The sequence below is a fragment of the Gambusia affinis genome, linkage group LG23, assembly GCF_019740435.1.
Source record: "Gambusia affinis linkage group LG23, SWU_Gaff_1.0, whole genome shotgun sequence".
In the NCBI taxonomy this organism is placed as follows: Eukaryota; Metazoa; Chordata; class Actinopteri; order Cyprinodontiformes; family Poeciliidae; genus Gambusia; species Gambusia affinis.
In genome coordinates this window covers 1625829-1642217 of record NC_057890.1, presented here as the reverse complement: position 1 = coordinate 1642217, position 16389 = coordinate 1625829, and the positions used below count along the sequence as shown (strand labels likewise).

The following is a 16389-nucleotide window of genomic DNA, read 5'->3' as shown; positions in this document are numbered from 1 at the left end:
TCAACACGTCTAAAACTGGAACACTAACAGAAAAGGTTTGACTATCATTCAGTTGTTTAGCTTTTAAACCAGAGTCTTAATAAATGTACAGATTTATGCTTCAGTTGCAGTGAACAGCACAGATTTCCCATTTTCTGTCTAGTTTCAGGAAATGATTGTAAATGAAAACGTCACTGAAATTTATCAACTAAAACATACATTCTTTACTGCTTTGTGTTAAAATCTGACGCTTTAATGGACATTTAGTTAGATAGGGAGGAATATTTTTCTCTATAAAGCAAATATGATATGACCAATGATTTCATGCATCACAAGAGGTCCTGCTGATTCTAATCTTTGTTTATTTTAAAAGGAAATACTAACGTAAAAGAGGAGGAAATATGCTGCAGATTCCATCATAGAGGCAGCAGCTTTCTGTCAACCAGAATATAAAAGGTTTACAATTTTTAGTAAATCAATATCCATGCTGTGTTTGATGTGTTATATAGACTAAAAATGGTTTTCAGTTTTGATGTATTTTATGAAAAGTGATACTTTCAGATTGTGGGCATATTGTTTGTAGATGTAATTCAACATCTATCATCTGATCCACCTAACTGAAAAAAAATAAAAAGTCATTTGTGGGTATTTTCCACTCACACGAGGGACTTTAAGGAAACCTACAGAAGGTCATTCATAACAATAATCCAGGTTCTTAAAGCACAATCACATTTTTTTTCCCCCCTTATGCTGAATATGTGATACAGGAACTAATGAGCGTCTGTGTAAACTCAGAAGGTTTAGGTAAGGTGGGAGACATTCCAGCAGAAAATGCATCCAATCCGGGAAAATATTATGTATGTATATTTACATATTTTGTACATAATTTCAGCAATTAGATCAATTTACAGTCAGATAATTGACGTGTTTAAACTTATATTAGTCAGACCCAAAAGGACTTTTAGATTTTCCTGACATACATATAAATTCTTTTTTTTTTTTTTTTCCCTCATCGCACTCACTAAAACTACTAAAATAGTAAACTACATTTTTGTTTGTGGTTGGTGCGGCTGCATGTCATCTAAAAAAATAAAAAATAAAAAAATAATAAAAGTCATGAGCTCCAAAGAAAGCCGAGCAGCTCTTCAAAAACGGAAGCAGCACAGAAGCCGGACGATGAAGCTGAACGCGTTTCCCAGGAGAGACGTTCAGGAAAAGCCTAAAGAACTGATGAGCTGCGGAAACTCGGCCAACTTTAAAGAAAAAAAATTAAAAAAAAAAAAATCCACTGGCCTTAAAAGTACTCATTGAACGTCTGTGTGTGAAAAGCAAAGCAGAGGTGCAACAATCTTTTTTTTTTTTTGTCAAATGAAAACTTTCTAGAGCTTTGAGCGTTCAGCTCACACCCAAAGAAAAACACAAAAAAAATAAAAAATAAAAAGCACCAAAGGCTTTTAGGAAATCTCACTCATGTCTATCTAGCACAGTGGTGCTGTGTTTTAATACCCTCATCGCCATGGTGACAAAGCCTGTAGAACACAGGTCAGTTTAGTGGAGGTGGACAAAGTGGACTCAGCTGGCCAGTCTGGTGTGTTTTAGGTGTGTGTGTGTGTGTGCGTGCACAGGTGTGTGTTCAGCCAGGTGTGAAAGGAGCAGGATGCTAGAGGGTGATCAGGTCCACCAGGTTGCCCTTCGGGGGCGTCATGCTGTCGGGGAAGAAGTTGACGAGTGTGTCAAAGAGCTGCGTTCGCTGAGCGTACGTCTGGTCTACGTCAGAGAAGCCTGAGAGGAGGAGGGAGCAGAGGTCTGTGAGGACTGACCCCCGGTCAGCTTCAGGCTGCTGCCTGAGGGTCACTCTGCTCTAACACTTACTGCTCATTTAAAGTAAAACAGTGAACTCTTAATCAGTCCCACATAAAAAATGAAGGCTGTTTAAATCTGATAAACATGATTTCCTCTTGATGTTTATGGTTTAGTACTGTCACTAACTGAAGTCAAGCAGACTCAACCTATCCAGTATTTTTATCCAACTCGTTCAGAGTGATGAGGGTCTTACCTAGAGGGATGAAATCAGAACTGGACTTGAAGAGAGCCGTTGGTAGGAGCTGGAACTGAAAGGCAACACAAACACCGGTGTCACCGACATTCAGGAGAACAGAAGAGTTAAACTCTCACCTACGGCTGGGCAGCTGATCCGTTTCATCCACTAATCAACTTTGTTTGTTTTTTGAAGATTTAATTCAAGGAAAATGTGGATTGTTTTCCACCAATGGAAGCCTTTAGGTTCCGTAGTTCAAAGTAGAAATGTACTGATATGATATTAGTATCTGTATTGGTCTCGATTTTGAAAAAATTTAATAAAATAAAAAACTCCTGTACAGAAATTGGTAACGATGTTCCCAATCCATAAGAACCAATCTATTCAGTCTAGTTCTATGCAATGTGCTCCAAGTGACGTCAAACTCTCAGCTGAACATGCAGGTTGAGATTCACTCTAGTTAGTCTTGGTCAGTGGCGAGTTAAAGTAGTGTGTGTGTGTGTGTGTGTGTGTGTGGACGCTGCAGTACCTCTTTGGTCTCATCGGGGTCAGTGTGGTCCACGGTTAGCGACAGGTCGTTCTGAAGGTACTTCAGAGCATTCAGTGGCTCTGACTGGGCTTTCTCCTCAAACCTACCACACACAGTCATGGTCAACACAGTGGACAAACAATGACAATTGTTACAGATTACAACCACTAGATGGCAGCATGCTACAACCTTAAGGTTACCTTTACTACTATTTCCCATAATTTACTGTTCTCTAGTTTTAAAACAAAGTCCTGGCTGTAGATGACAGAGAAATCTCTGTATCTGCTGTCTGATCATTGACCCGAACATAACAGGTAACGGAGTGACACAGTAAAATCTGCAGACCTGTACTTCCTGATGAGGTATCTGCAGTGGCGCAGCAGGTACTCCTTGGAGGGCCGACACAGTTTGAGGGACCAGAAGTCATCCAGGCGCATTTTAGGAGAACACGACTTCCCAGGGTTTCCTCCAAACAGGTAGTGAACCTGGACATTTTGGGATAAACATGCATGGAACAGACATTCTCCAACACTTACACTAAATTATTCATGCAATACTAAATTAGAAAGAACTCAGATGGGACTGACTGACCTGCACTGACCTCAGTGGTAATAACAGAAACATGATCTTTTCATCGAAGGTATAGTTGTGAGAAAATAAGGAGTGACATCTGTTTGTTTTTTTTGGATTTAATTGAAAGGATGGAAAGGATTTGGACACTGGTTGGTTGATTTGGGCTCCTGAGGTTAGAGGTCAATAGATCATCTATGCAGCAGCAGGAATAACTGCTGGTTATGGCATTTCAAGTAAGAAACTAGATCACAGTAAGCAATCATTTATCAAATTAAAACCTACATTCCAATGAGAATCACTTCTCAGATTAAAAGTACAGTTGAAAAATAATCTTTAAGCACATATTAATACTTCTCATTAAGCCTATTTTTATTAAAATGAGCTTAACGTTTTCTATAGAGGAAATCCTCCAGTTGCTCAGCTCTACACTCAGTTCAGTCATATATCTAAACATCACCAGTTTGATGTGAATAATAAGCATAACAGGAATAATAAACCAGAAGTGATTCCTGGTGTTCAAAAAGCTAACTACTACGGCTCCTGCTAGTTTGTGTGAAACTTTGTTGTTTTTATCTTTATTTTGAAGCGGACAGATTTCTAAGCCCTAGAATATTCATGAGGCACTGAGGCAGAATGCAGTCAGAGGGATGTGAGAGGAGGGTGGGGGTGTTTTATTGACACTGTTTGGGTTTTGGACATGTAGACAGTGTGGCAGCGTAGAGTAGAAGTGCTACCTTGTGCATCTCATCGTAGACCAGCTGGTGTGCAAAGCGTGGACACGGTTCCTCCTCCTGCAGCGTCTTACTCGGGTTTTCTTTAACAGCCTGATCGTTCTTATACACACATGACCTGAGTGAACAAACACACACACACAGAAGTGATGATGATGATGAGGAAGAAGAAGAAGAAATACAGCCGCGAATACATCCTGAAGCCATCAAAGAAAAAAAACAAACGTAGCGTAGGCTGTTCTGGTAAAAAACACAAACAAAGTCACACTTCCAGAATTAGTTTACCCCAGTTCTTACCATGTGTCATAAATTCTAAAAAGGAACAAATTGTAGCACATGAGGGACTAAGACTTCATATGCTAGTGATGTGAATCACTAGAAGCAGTAGGCCACAGCTTTTCCTGCACATCGTGTTTACTGTGATCCAACTGTTCCCTGTTGAAACGCCTCAAAAGACGATTTCTTTTGTCCGCTGTTATATAAAGACACTGAGTGCTGGCAGCCAGCTAGTGCTGCATGAACACTGAGCCTCTGTGGTGTGATCACGGTGACACAGCGACGCTCTGCATGTGTCTGAGAACTTCCTGTGAGTGTTGTGGTTACGATCAGAGTTATCTCTGAACGATGAGGCCTGGCTTTCGTTTCGGGGCCTACCAGTTGTTACGGGCGATGTCGTAGATCCAGAATGAGTTGCGCACGTTCTCCTCCCGTTTGTCTTTGTCTTTGCTCAGCCCAGACAGGACGTGGATCTCGTTGAGCTCCGGGTCGATGGTGGCTCTTTGGGTGAAACCAGTCATTGGAACTGGGAAATGGTGAAAGAACGTTTAATGACAAACATTTGTTGCAGATAAAACTCCAGTTGTTCTGCAGGAAGCAGATCCTCCAACCAAGAAACTCTGCCTAAAGTTTGCCAAGCACCCTATTGAAGTTGTAGGTGTGAACTGACTGAAGATTTCCGGTCAATCATCAATGTTTAAAAAACCCAAACGGCTAAATGGTCGATACAGATACACAAATGAATCAAGATTCTCATTTATTACAATTCAGAAACTATTTAAAATGTTCCAAATTTGATTTTAAAGAAGAAAACAAATCCACCGTCTGCAGACCTCCATTTTGTGACATTGAGAGGTTCTGACGTTGCCATGTCAACGGGACAGGAACGCGTGTATCTGAGCCCAGTCTGGCTTTAATCATCGGCAGCTTGTTAGAGCAACTGGAATTAAAAACTCACCCATCCCAGAATCCTTTTTGGTACCATCAGATATGATCTCTACATGATCTCCGTCCACGTCGTAGCTGAAGAAATCGTTCAGGTACGTCTTTGACCTCTGACCCCCAAACACATAGAGACAGCGGTTTCTCTGTTGACCGGTACAGAGGTAACATCAGTTAGCATCAGGTAACAGTAGTTAGCTCTGCCAAAATCCAGTCTGAAATCAGACTCACGGTGTGGAAGAGCATGCAGTGTCCGATCCGGGACTGAATGTCTTCTGGCCCGGCGTTGCACGAGTCTTCCCGTAGGAGGCGCCACGTCCCCGCCTGGCAGTGGAAGGCGTACAAACCACTGAACTGTGGCTCCGATGTCCGACTGTCCTCTACGCTGCCGTTACACGTCAGGATGCGGCCGCCAAACGTGTAAATCATGTGTTTCTCTGAGTCCATGCACATCTGCAACGACAGGAGAGGGAAGGCGGATCAGGTTGGCATTCTAATATGTTTTGGTAAGACATTAATAAAATTTGGAAGTAGATTGGCTGGACCACTTTCTAATTTGGGGGTAATTGCTATTTACTGACAGGAATAATAAGATGACAGCTGCAGTAAGCACTGGTTACCCCACTATTACCAACTTAGTGTGTTGTTGCTTTATATACTGAATTTTCAGACAGAAGAATTTTTATTTGTATGATCGGCCACAAAAGTGGAATCGGTGCAGCATGGCAAACATCAGAAAAAAGTTTGTTTTTTTTAATACATATACCTCATTAAACCTTGGAACTCAAATAGATTCCGCCTGTAAGCATCAACCAGAGTGAACTTTAATGAACTGCTTATTGGTTGGCAGATTTATTGTGCAACTCTCATAAATGTACAATGATAAAAATATTTAAAAGCGTGTCTTAACACACCATCACTTTCCAATTTGTGCTGTGACTAACAGGTAGTTGGTAGTTATTGTTTTTTGTAAGTGAGCACCTGATTTGTTGATTATTTGCTAAATAAAATTTGGTCTTAAATTTCAAAAGAGAGAGAAAAAAAAAGACCAGAATTTTTATGAAATATTAAGAAACAGGAACTGATATTTGGTTTGTTGAAAGGCTTCCTTCCACTGTTCACAGTTTATAGAAAATTAACTTGCAAATCTAAGAAACCTGTCATTTGAAATAAACTACTCAAAGACAAGTTAAAAAACAAAAGAGTCCTTGAATTATTTTGGAAGCATTCCATTGGCTTTTGCATGTAGAGATCCACCAGGAAGTGGGTTGGTGACCAGCATCAGAGGATCTCTACATGGAACACATACAGATAATGTTTCTAAATGCTAATATAGTTTAAATGTCAACTAATTTTTTCCTTTCCGGCTTCCTCTTCTTCATCTTCTCAGAATGAGACTCCATCACCGCCACCAACATTCTGCCCAGTCGCATCATATCTGTGAGGTGGATGTTTTACAATGTCCCGCTCACAAACTGTGTTGCATTTGAGTCCTGTTGGATTTCTAAGATCCGATGAGCTTCCGTCTTCATTTGAACTCAACCGATGCTGTTTTACTTTAGCATGAACCAATAACGCAAATATAGTTTGACTTTTTCTGCAAGTATAAATAAACCATTTTTAAATATTTTTTATTACTCTTTAGCTGACATCTGGATCAACGCATCAGATATTTCACTGTTTTTGTTTTCTTTTAAACAGGAAAAACTTGAATAATGGTAGCAAAATGTTCAATCAGAAAATCTCGTTTTGAAAGATTTTTTTTTTAAAAACAAAAAGACCTGAGTAAAAACAAAGAGAAAGCAGAGTGAAACAGGAGCGCTACCTGGTGGTCAAACACCAGCTTGGGCCCTCCGTCCGCTGACGTGTCTTCGCTGAGGAGCGTCCAGGTGTTGGCCGTGATGTCGTAGCGGTAGAAGTCGCTCTTCAAGGACTTGCTGTTCCTGACGCTGGAGTCCAGGTAGCGGCCCAGCGTGTAGATCTGCCGGCGTTGCGAGTCGATGCACATCTTGTGGCAGGAGCGGGCGCTCGGGCCGTTCTGATTGGTGGACAGCAGACAGGTTTACAGAGCTGCCACCTGCTGGTGGGTTTGTGTCGTCAGGCTGACCCTCACCTCTTTTTCTGTGTCCCTGGAGATGCAGGCCCACTGGTTCTCCTGGACGCTGTAAGCCCAGAAGTCAGCCAGATCCTGAGTGCCATCCCAACCCCCGAACAGGTACACCGTCTCTGCAGGACACACACACACACATTACATCACTATTGGAGACATCGGAAGAGTGGACTTCTGACATTACGTCAGCTCAAATTAAGTTATATCAACAAATGAAAGAAGCAAAGGCTGATTTTCATTCTGCCATCATATCATGGATGAACTCCAAAGCATTAATCTGTGTTTGAACATTTAGCCGCCCTGCCCAGAGAGCAGAGGCTACAAAAACACACAACAACTTCAAAGATCCACTCAGAAAAAAAAAAAAAACATCCAACAAAACCAGACCTGTTCCATGACCACATCCAGCAAGCTCAGACATGTCAGAGAGAGGGAGGGCTTTCCACCAGACATCTATATGTCAAACTATTAGTATCTGATTCATCACTGGGTTGCTGTGATTGACTCCAAAAGTTAATAAACAAGTCCTAAATGTTTTTATTAAGGCCCTTAATTGATTAAAAAAGGAATGCAAGAGGAAAAACATGGGATTAGGTCTGTCACCATGACAAATTTTGCTGGATGATCAATTCACCCAGAAGTTATTGTGATAAGTGATCATTTTGTTTTGAGACCATTTCCCAGTAATATAATAGTAACGGCATAAAAATGCAAGAGCACATTGTCAAAGGTCAATAAACTTTAAATTCTAATGAACATTTAACTCTGGAACTGGAAGACATTTTCAATATGCAAAACAAATAAACAAAACAACAAATAAAATGAATTATGAAGTCTGTGTAAACAGAATTGTTCTTCAATAAAGGGATTCCACATCTAACCAAACTGAAGACTTTTGTCATCTAATTTTTGGTAGAAGGAGAGAAAAGAGAAGATCAATAAATCATGCAAATGGAAATTGAGCTCGTCTTAATTTTTCTTGCGATTGATTTATTCCCTATGGTAACAGGCCTACAATGAATCACTACTCATGTCTTTGATGTTTCGTATTTATCCACGGTTCATGCTTTCTTTTTGTTCATAGCAGTGTTGCTTCAGCTGTGTGTAGCTACATGTAAAAAGAGGTTTTGCTATATTATTTTGTAGACAACAGCAAAGTCATTTCTGTTGTTGCTGCAGCGCCACAAAGCAGGCCGAGGAGAGAGAGAGTGGAGCTGTTCCAGAGGAAAACATGAGAAAAACAGCTGAGACAGAGTCGGGCGTTATGTCAACGCTACAGCACAGATGATTTCCAAAAAGTACTGAAACCTGTACAATTTATCATGTGTTGAAAAAAAAATACAGCATTAAAATAATCCAGGTTAGACACAAAGGATTTATACAAGAAAACATCAAAGAATCCAAAGCGGATGTATGTGATGATAAAGAAATTTGGCAAAATAAGTCAGTCGGACTTAAAATAGTAATAAAAAAATCTAATTGGATTTTTTAAGTTATGATTATTTTATTTGCCTTTGTCCAACTAGAAGTTCTAGACTTCTGTTAGTAGGGGTCTGAATGTACATTTGAAAACCATTACAAAATAAAGTTAAAAAGAAAAGGAAATTGGAACCTTTTTGGAGATAAAAGGTAAAAGATTCCATGGTGGAATCAGGAAGACGTCTGTCTGCTGCTGCTCATCAGCCATGTTTTACCACACAACTGTCAGAATGGAGGCCACACTTCAGAGTACGCAGCGTGGAAAGTTTGGACATGGTTACTGAAATGATGCAACAAACGGTACAATTTTAGAAGAAATCTTTGTGGCCACAGTGTCACTTTCTTCTTTTATCTATGACATCAAAAAGGCCTGATTGGTTCACCTCCAGGTGAACCTCAGGTTGATGAAACATTCAGAATTGCATGATGAAGTGACTGTCAGTATAAAACAAGCAACGTAAACAATAAGGAGTTTTAACTGTCCAAAGATTCCTCTTTTAAAAATAAATGGTTCATGGAAGTAAACGGTATCAACTTGCTGATACGCACTAACTGCTGTTTGGAGGGAGTTGGAGCTCAGGGCTGCAGTGACTCCACCCAGCAGTCTGCAGATCCAGCTCCACACATTACAAAGGCCTCAACAAATCACAATGGTCACCGTCAAAGCAGAAGTAGTGATGTGAGTTTTAAACGTTGGCCGGAAGGTGACTGAGGGAGGAAACGAGGCTTAATGTGATTACTCCGAAACAGAGCTTTGCATTTCCAATCTGATGTAGGAGGAAGTGACTCATGGCAGCATCTGCGTGGGTCTCACCAGTCTGGACGTCAATGACCATTTGATGTCCTCCCCTCATCCCGGGCCTATTGTCATCGGCGTCACCTGGAAACGAGGAGACGGGGAGGAGATGAGGGTGGACCGTGAGGATGGAGGATGAAAGTGAGGGAGTGAGTGAGTAGGAAAGAGGAAGAAAAACAGAAAGCAGGGTTAGGTTTCCAGCGAGCTTTCAGAGGTCTGGAGTGTTTAATCCAATAGACTGGGAGGATTTCCCAGGCGAATAGAAGCTCTCACTGTTCATGTCGTCTCGGCTGATTTCTTGGCTGCCTGTACCTTTGTTGCACTTGGGGATAATCTGACTCCACCTGGGCTTGTACTCCTGCTGGCTGATGTACTGGTTAAACAAACCATCTAGCAGAGAAATGAGATGACGGAATGTTGGGAAAGCAGTGAGCGTCGGCACATGTTCACTTCCAGAGAGCTGCAGAGTGAGGCGGAGCTGGAGCCGCAGGGCCGTACCTCTCACTGCTTTGTCTATGAGCTCCTCACAGGCGTCAAAGTCTCCCTGCAGCACCAGACAGTCGTGCAGGTGTGTGAGCATGGGGTGCTCCAGGGCTATGCGCGTCTTCTTCTGCAGCGACTCGAAGGCTTCCGTGTAGTTGTGCTGCCGGAAGTGCTTGAGGCAGAGCCGAATGGCTTCCTGTTCTCTGTACTGAAACGACACGATGGACAGCAACTTTACATCGATTCCACAACCTAATCTGAGCTGTGAAGACGACTTCCTGTGATTTTATGACACTGAATAAGGGATGGAGTGATCCACTTTTTTCATTACCTGTGCCGATATCTGAGGTCTAGTATCAGCCAATACAGAAAAACAGCTGAATTTCCGTAAAATATTTATTTTTCCTTCTAATACAGAAATAAATGTACTGACTTACAGTTTCATTTGCTAACTCTGCAGCAGTACAGCACACTTAAATACACCAAGAACTTCACAAGTTTGGTCAAACATGTAAAAATAAACTAACAAACTTTACAAATGGTTCAGAAAGTGCAATTAGGAATTCTAAATATTATGTAAAATAAATAGTACAGCATGATGTCGCTAAGAGCACAAAGCATAGAATTAGACCGAATAGATCTGCCTTATGGATTAAGAACAGAAAAACCTCATTCTGAAATAATTAAATTCATTTTAGAGAAATAGTGGAAATGTTAAGAGTATTTTGAAAGATAAAGCTTGGAGTTCTGACCTTGCTGTACCAGTTAAGGCAGGGCTGCACCACATCAGGGTCCTCAATGCCATGCAGTTCAATGTACCAGATGCTGAAGTTAAAACTGGGCCCCCAAGACATCAGAGGCACTACGGCAAACAGGCAGAAAAGTTTCAGGGAAATGAAGGAGAAATGGAAAACCTGAGCAGTGTAAACAAGCCCAACCACAGATGGATGCTTTTACCTATTTTCACAAATCTGCAGGGAAACATCTGCTCATCAATTTTATGCTTTAACGTAAACGTCTCCTTGTTGTAGTCGTTCTTAAGGCCACTGAGAGGCAAGCAGAAAGAAGACGGGTCAGTTCTTAAACGCTGTTTTAGCTTTCATTATTGGTTTATTTACTTCACTAAAGCCGCAGTGGAAAACTTGTACAAAAATGCTTTTTACATATTTGATAAAACATAAATAATATGTTTTTCAGGCATATGCTGCCATTTTATAGCATAATCTAGCAACAATGTCAACGTTAGTCATAAAAATGCTGTACATATCCAATTTGACTTCCTCATTTAGTGCTCCTTCTGAAACTCCACTTTCAGAAAGTCAACGAAAACATCACTCCTCCTCTACTAACCCTTTAGAAATGTTTTTCCCAACATTCTTATGAGCTCAGCAGATGTGCACTTCCACCTGGGTTAGCTAATTGCTGCTGGCTAGTCTGAAGGAGCTGAGGAGGAGATGCACCTAGAAAAGGTGGAGAGATCACCTGGACAGAGAAGAGTGACTGTCCAGTGTTGACATTTCCCTTCCTTAGGGCATAATTCAATCCTGACTTAGAATCACATTCCTTAAGGGTTTTGTTTATTTGGTCAAGGAGATGTGGAATTAAACTGTAAATCATGCTGGGATGGCAAAAAGTGCAAAGACAAACACCATATAAAAATAAAACAGCTTAACTTTTTATTTTTCCCCCTGGTACTGATGACTAAGTGCTGACAGAGATCTACTTTAGAACTGGACTCTGTAGTCGAGAAACTCACCTGGATAAAAGTTCTGTCATGTTCTCCTCACTCATCCCACCAAACACTTTGAACTTCTTGAGGTTGCAGACATGAGTCTTCTCATACTTGCCAAAGGTGATACTCTGAACAATCGCCGGCCTTTCCAACTTCAAGATTAAAAACTGGTGAAGAAGAGACAGAGACACAAAACAGCATGAAGCATAAAAATAGCAAGGCGCCACTTCTTGGTGAAGACTGGCTGTACCGCCAAGTATGGTGATAATTAAGACTGTAAATGTTAAGTTCTGCAACAGTGCAGTGAAACTGAAGAGGGGTGGGGAGAAAGGGGGGGGGGCACACAGAAAGTAGAGCCACAAAGTTTGCAAAAATCAAGGGGAGAATCTTTTTTCATGAATGGAACTTCACTCATTGTGTTTTGGTCAAGCTAACAGACTTAGAATGTAGCAAAGTCATCCATCTTTAAGTCCTTTCCCCCCAGACAAGTCAAAAACAACTAATTATCTAGAGAAAAAAAAAATAAAAAAATAGTGTTTTCACTTAAACATGATAACTCATTATTGGCTGTTGACATGCCTACTAGCTTCAACTCATTTAAGACCATGTCTAACCACTTCCCCTTTCTGCTCATCCTTTAGCCTGGCTAGCTACACATGTTCTTTAGAACTCAGGCTCTACTGATAAGTCCAGAAGTTGAAGGCAACCCACTGATATTACAACCCTATAATCTGATGCAGATGATGACAGCGCAAGGAGAACACACAACAACTTTGATTATATTTAGGACACCAAATGCATTTAAACATCCTGTAAGAACAGCATACACAGCATTGCTCAGGTGAATGCTGTGACCTGTTGGTCACACTTTGGTCTTGTGATCCCTGCTGCGTGATCTAAAAGAGAACATAGTCTACGAACTCACTAAACAAACTTGAAAGGTGTGAAAGGACAAAGTGATCTATGAAGGAAAAAAAAACAGTTTAGTGAGAAAATGTAAAAAAGAGGTAATCACCCCTTTAGCCATACAGAAGCAGAGTTGCAGATTAAAATGGAGACAAGTCTGCATAGGACTCTGTTACTCCCTTATTTGTCCTCAATTTCACATTGATCAGAATGTACAAAGGAAACGCACTTGAATTCATATCTTAATTTGTATATAGGAACATTGTTTTCTACATTTTATAGCTGCAACGTCAATGTCATTGGCTAACTGAATCAGCCTACCTGCGGAGGATAGTTGCTTTCTGAAGACCACCTGGAGGACTGATCGTTAGGTTTATCCACCAAGATATTCCTAAGAAATTAAAAAGATTGGCTTTATTTACCGAGTCTGGAAAGTGACCAATCAAGTTGGCAACAACAAAGGCAAGAAAAGACTATAAAAAATCATTTACAGGACAGTAATTATATAAACTGCCATACTCGTACAGGAACAGCTTTCGGTGTCAGTATAGAATAGATGAAGCACGATAGTTCAATTAGCAGTAGCTAGCATGATGATGAAGCTGTGAAGCAACAGCTAAAATATAACAGACATATAAACTGTACCCGACATTACCAACACTCCACTGATTAACCAGTGTTGTCATATTTTACGCAAACCACTGAGTCCGATTTAGTTTCAATGCACGGGTAAACAGGCTAATTAGCTAATGAGCTGGCTAGCCAATAGTAAAAGGACCTGTGTGTATCAGCTTCAGTTATGCCAACATAAACATTTATTTCCACACATTACCGCACAGCATGCTAATGCAACAGGGCATAGATTATTGAATTTGGAGTTGTTTAAAATGCCCCAGTTTTAAAAAGATAGTAACATGTTTTGCTTTGTTTATGTTGCGACTGCAAGAACTCAACTGCTACTGAGGCTTAGCTACACGTTTTTAGTACTCAGTTTAACGTTGTATTAAGGGCTATAAATGTCACACGGTACTGAATCAGAAAATCTTTAGAACAGTCGAAAAAAAATAAGAAATAAACCAGCCCAGCGGGCGCCCTTGTTTCAGCTAGCGCTTGCTGTGTTGGATCTGAGACAAGCTAGGCCAAGTCCAGCCGGCTGGACCGTCCACCGGTACTCGGAGCGACAGAAAGCCCTCCATCAGCCATTAACATTAATGCAAACATGCAGCTAGGTAATGTCCTCAACACTCACTCTGGTAAATATGTGGAGGAATATGAGCTCCATTTAAAAACGCTGAAAGTAAGAACTCTGCTCTCAGGAACGGCAGCCATCTTGTTAGAAAATAGCAGCTAACGGGAGGCTGCCTGGCTCTCATTGGCCAGTTTTTCCAACTAGTTCCGCCTTCTCAGTCGAATAAAATTAGACCTGATTGGACGTGATCTGCCAAAGCTACATTTAGTAATGTTTTATCGTCATTTTAATAAATTTTGTATTTGGTTAACACGAAAAACTGTAACCCCGCCTCTCGCCCTGAACGTAGCTAGAGATAGGCACCAGCAACCCTCCCGACCCCATTAGGGACAAGGGTGAACAGAAAATGGATGGATGGATAAAAACGGTTATTTTTTAAAGTCATTTAATCAAAAAGCGAAATTAATCTATTACGGTATATATATATATTCACTCTACATAGAGAACAATATTGTAAACGTTTTTATTATAAAGGTTTACAGCTAATAAATCCACAAAATCTAGATTATCAGAAAATTTAAATGTAACATTAGCTCATTAAAAATGATTTTATTATTTTTTATTATTATTATCATTTTATTTTTTTTTACAGAAATGACTGATTTCATGAAATAACATGCAATAGAGGTTGGAGGAAAGATGTTAATCTTAATTTTAAACTTTTAAAATAGAAGATGAATTTGAATTAAAATAGGACCTGAAATATTTTTAATAGTCTCTCTTTTTTGGACAGAAAAACATTTACAGTCAAACAAAAAGACAAAAATGATATATATGCTGTGTAGAATTGTTATGTCATTAATGTCCATGTTATTCTTTCACATCATTGATAATTTCCTATCAATTATTAATCTCTTTAATATGTAAACACATAGGATGACCTCACCATCTTCCGACATGTTGAGTCATGATTCCCTGCGGAGTGCGTGAGTCAGCAAGGAAAGTGAACACAGCTTTCATAAAATAAGCTGGATGATGCTATCTTATGTTGGTATTCCTTTAACAACTTAATGGTGCTTAAAGCAGCAGCTCTACTCTGAGCCCTTCCCAGATAACCAAGCTTCCATTCGTCCATCCATTATCTTACACCAGGGGTGGGCACTCCTGGTCCTCGAGGGCCAGTGTCCTGCAACTCTTAGATGTCTCCCTGGTCCAACACACCTGATTCCAACAGCTGAATTACCTCCAAAGTGCAGTCAGGTTCTCCAGAGTCCTGCTAATAACCTCATCATTTGACTCGTTTAGATGTATCTCTACTTCAACACACCTGAGTCAAATGATGAGGTTATTAGCAGGACTCTGGAGAACCTGACTGCACTTTGGAGGTAATTCAGCTGTTGGAATCAGGTGTGTTGGACCAGGGAGACATCTAAGAGTTGCAGGACACCGGCCCTCAAGGACCAGGAGTGCCCACCCCTGTCTTACACGCTCATCCCCAGTGCGATCATGGGGGTGATGTTGCCTATTTCCAGGGTCAATGGGCAAGAGGCACCCTGGACAAGTCGCCAGTCCATCGCAGGACAAGGACCTAGCTTTTCACCTCATACACCCTGGAGAGGAACCTCATCTCAGCCTCTGGCCAGAGCTTGTGACCACAGATGATGAGGGTAGAAATGTAGATTGACTGGTAATTTGAGAATATTTCAGATACCTTGGCTGCACCTCCATAAAGATTGAGAACCGAATAGGTGACAGAAGGCAACTTTGGTGAAGTCCAACTGGAAACAAGACTGACTGAGCAAGCTCTGACACCAGTCATACAAGGACCTAACAGCAGGTTTGAAGGTGCTGGTACTCCTTCTGATGTACCCTCAGTAACACATGACCTATCATACCTCAACCTGCTAAGGGTGAAAGCTGGGCCAGCATTCCAAGGGAACCATCTAAAGACTTGAGGATCGTTGAACTATGACACTGTAAGTGCATAACAATGCTATTTGTTGAAGTGCAAAAGCTTGTTTGGGATATTGACACTGTAAAAGTAAATTTTTCAATAAAGATACATTTTTCACATGCTATTTGGCTCCACTAAAGTACTGTTTTCTGGTTGTATTGCTTAAGTTGTAAAATTACAGTCCTGCTTACTTTGCTACTCACTGCACTTTTCCACACTTCTTCCATTTATTTATACAGCCCTGTTCTCCAGCGATAAATTTCATTGAGGCAGGGGCGTGCTGTGGTGGCGTAGGGGATAGCCAACCCACATTTGGAGGCCTTCAGTCCTCGACGCGGCGGTCGAGGGTTCGATTCCCGGACCCGGCCGACGTTTGCCGCATGTCTTCCCCCATCTCCTTCCCCCTTTCCTGTCAGCCTACTTTCACATAAGGGACACTAGAGCCCACAAAAGACCCCGTGGTGGGAAAAAAAATAATAATAATTAATTGAGGCAGAGATAAAAGTGATGTTTTAGGAAGTGTGAGTTGTTCCTGTTCACACTGCATTCCCAGAGTAATGTCACACCCAGTGAAAAATGTAAGAAGAATGAACTTGAGATACGAAATTTGAATTTTCAGGCATGTTTTTGACATATTTCCAAAGCCAAAGATGTAGTTTCTCTGAAACATTT

General features: G+C 40.8%; 1 protein-coding gene across 2 annotated transcripts; it reads right to left on the bottom strand.

The window, feature by feature from the left end:
* Window positions 1-1450: 1450 nt before the first annotated feature.
* Window positions 1451-14809, bottom strand: mkln1 (muskelin 1, intracellular mediator containing kelch motifs). 2 transcript variants are annotated; one of them, XM_044108440.1, is made up of 18 exons: window positions 14710-14809; window positions 12896-12965; window positions 11693-11835; window positions 10894-10982; window positions 10689-10798; window positions 9952-10144; window positions 9727-9843; window positions 9472-9537; window positions 7182-7294; window positions 6894-7106; window positions 5300-5521; window positions 5085-5214; window positions 4505-4652; window positions 3854-3968; window positions 2892-3031; window positions 2547-2649; window positions 2036-2090; window positions 1451-1761 (listed from the first exon to the last, which is right to left on the bottom strand). In XM_044108440.1, exons 1-18 carry the CDS (start codon window positions 14781-14783, stop codon window positions 1640-1642), a joined length of 2223 nt encoding a protein of 740 aa, XP_043964375.1. In that variant the 5' UTR covers window positions 14784-14809; the 3' UTR covers window positions 1451-1639. The 2 variants fall into 2 exon arrangements, with proteins under 2 accessions (XP_043964375.1, XP_043964374.1); XM_044108439.1 differs by lacking the exon at window positions 14710-14809 and adding an exon at window positions 13824-13945.
* Between the last annotated feature and the right edge of the window lie 1580 nt (window positions 14810-16389).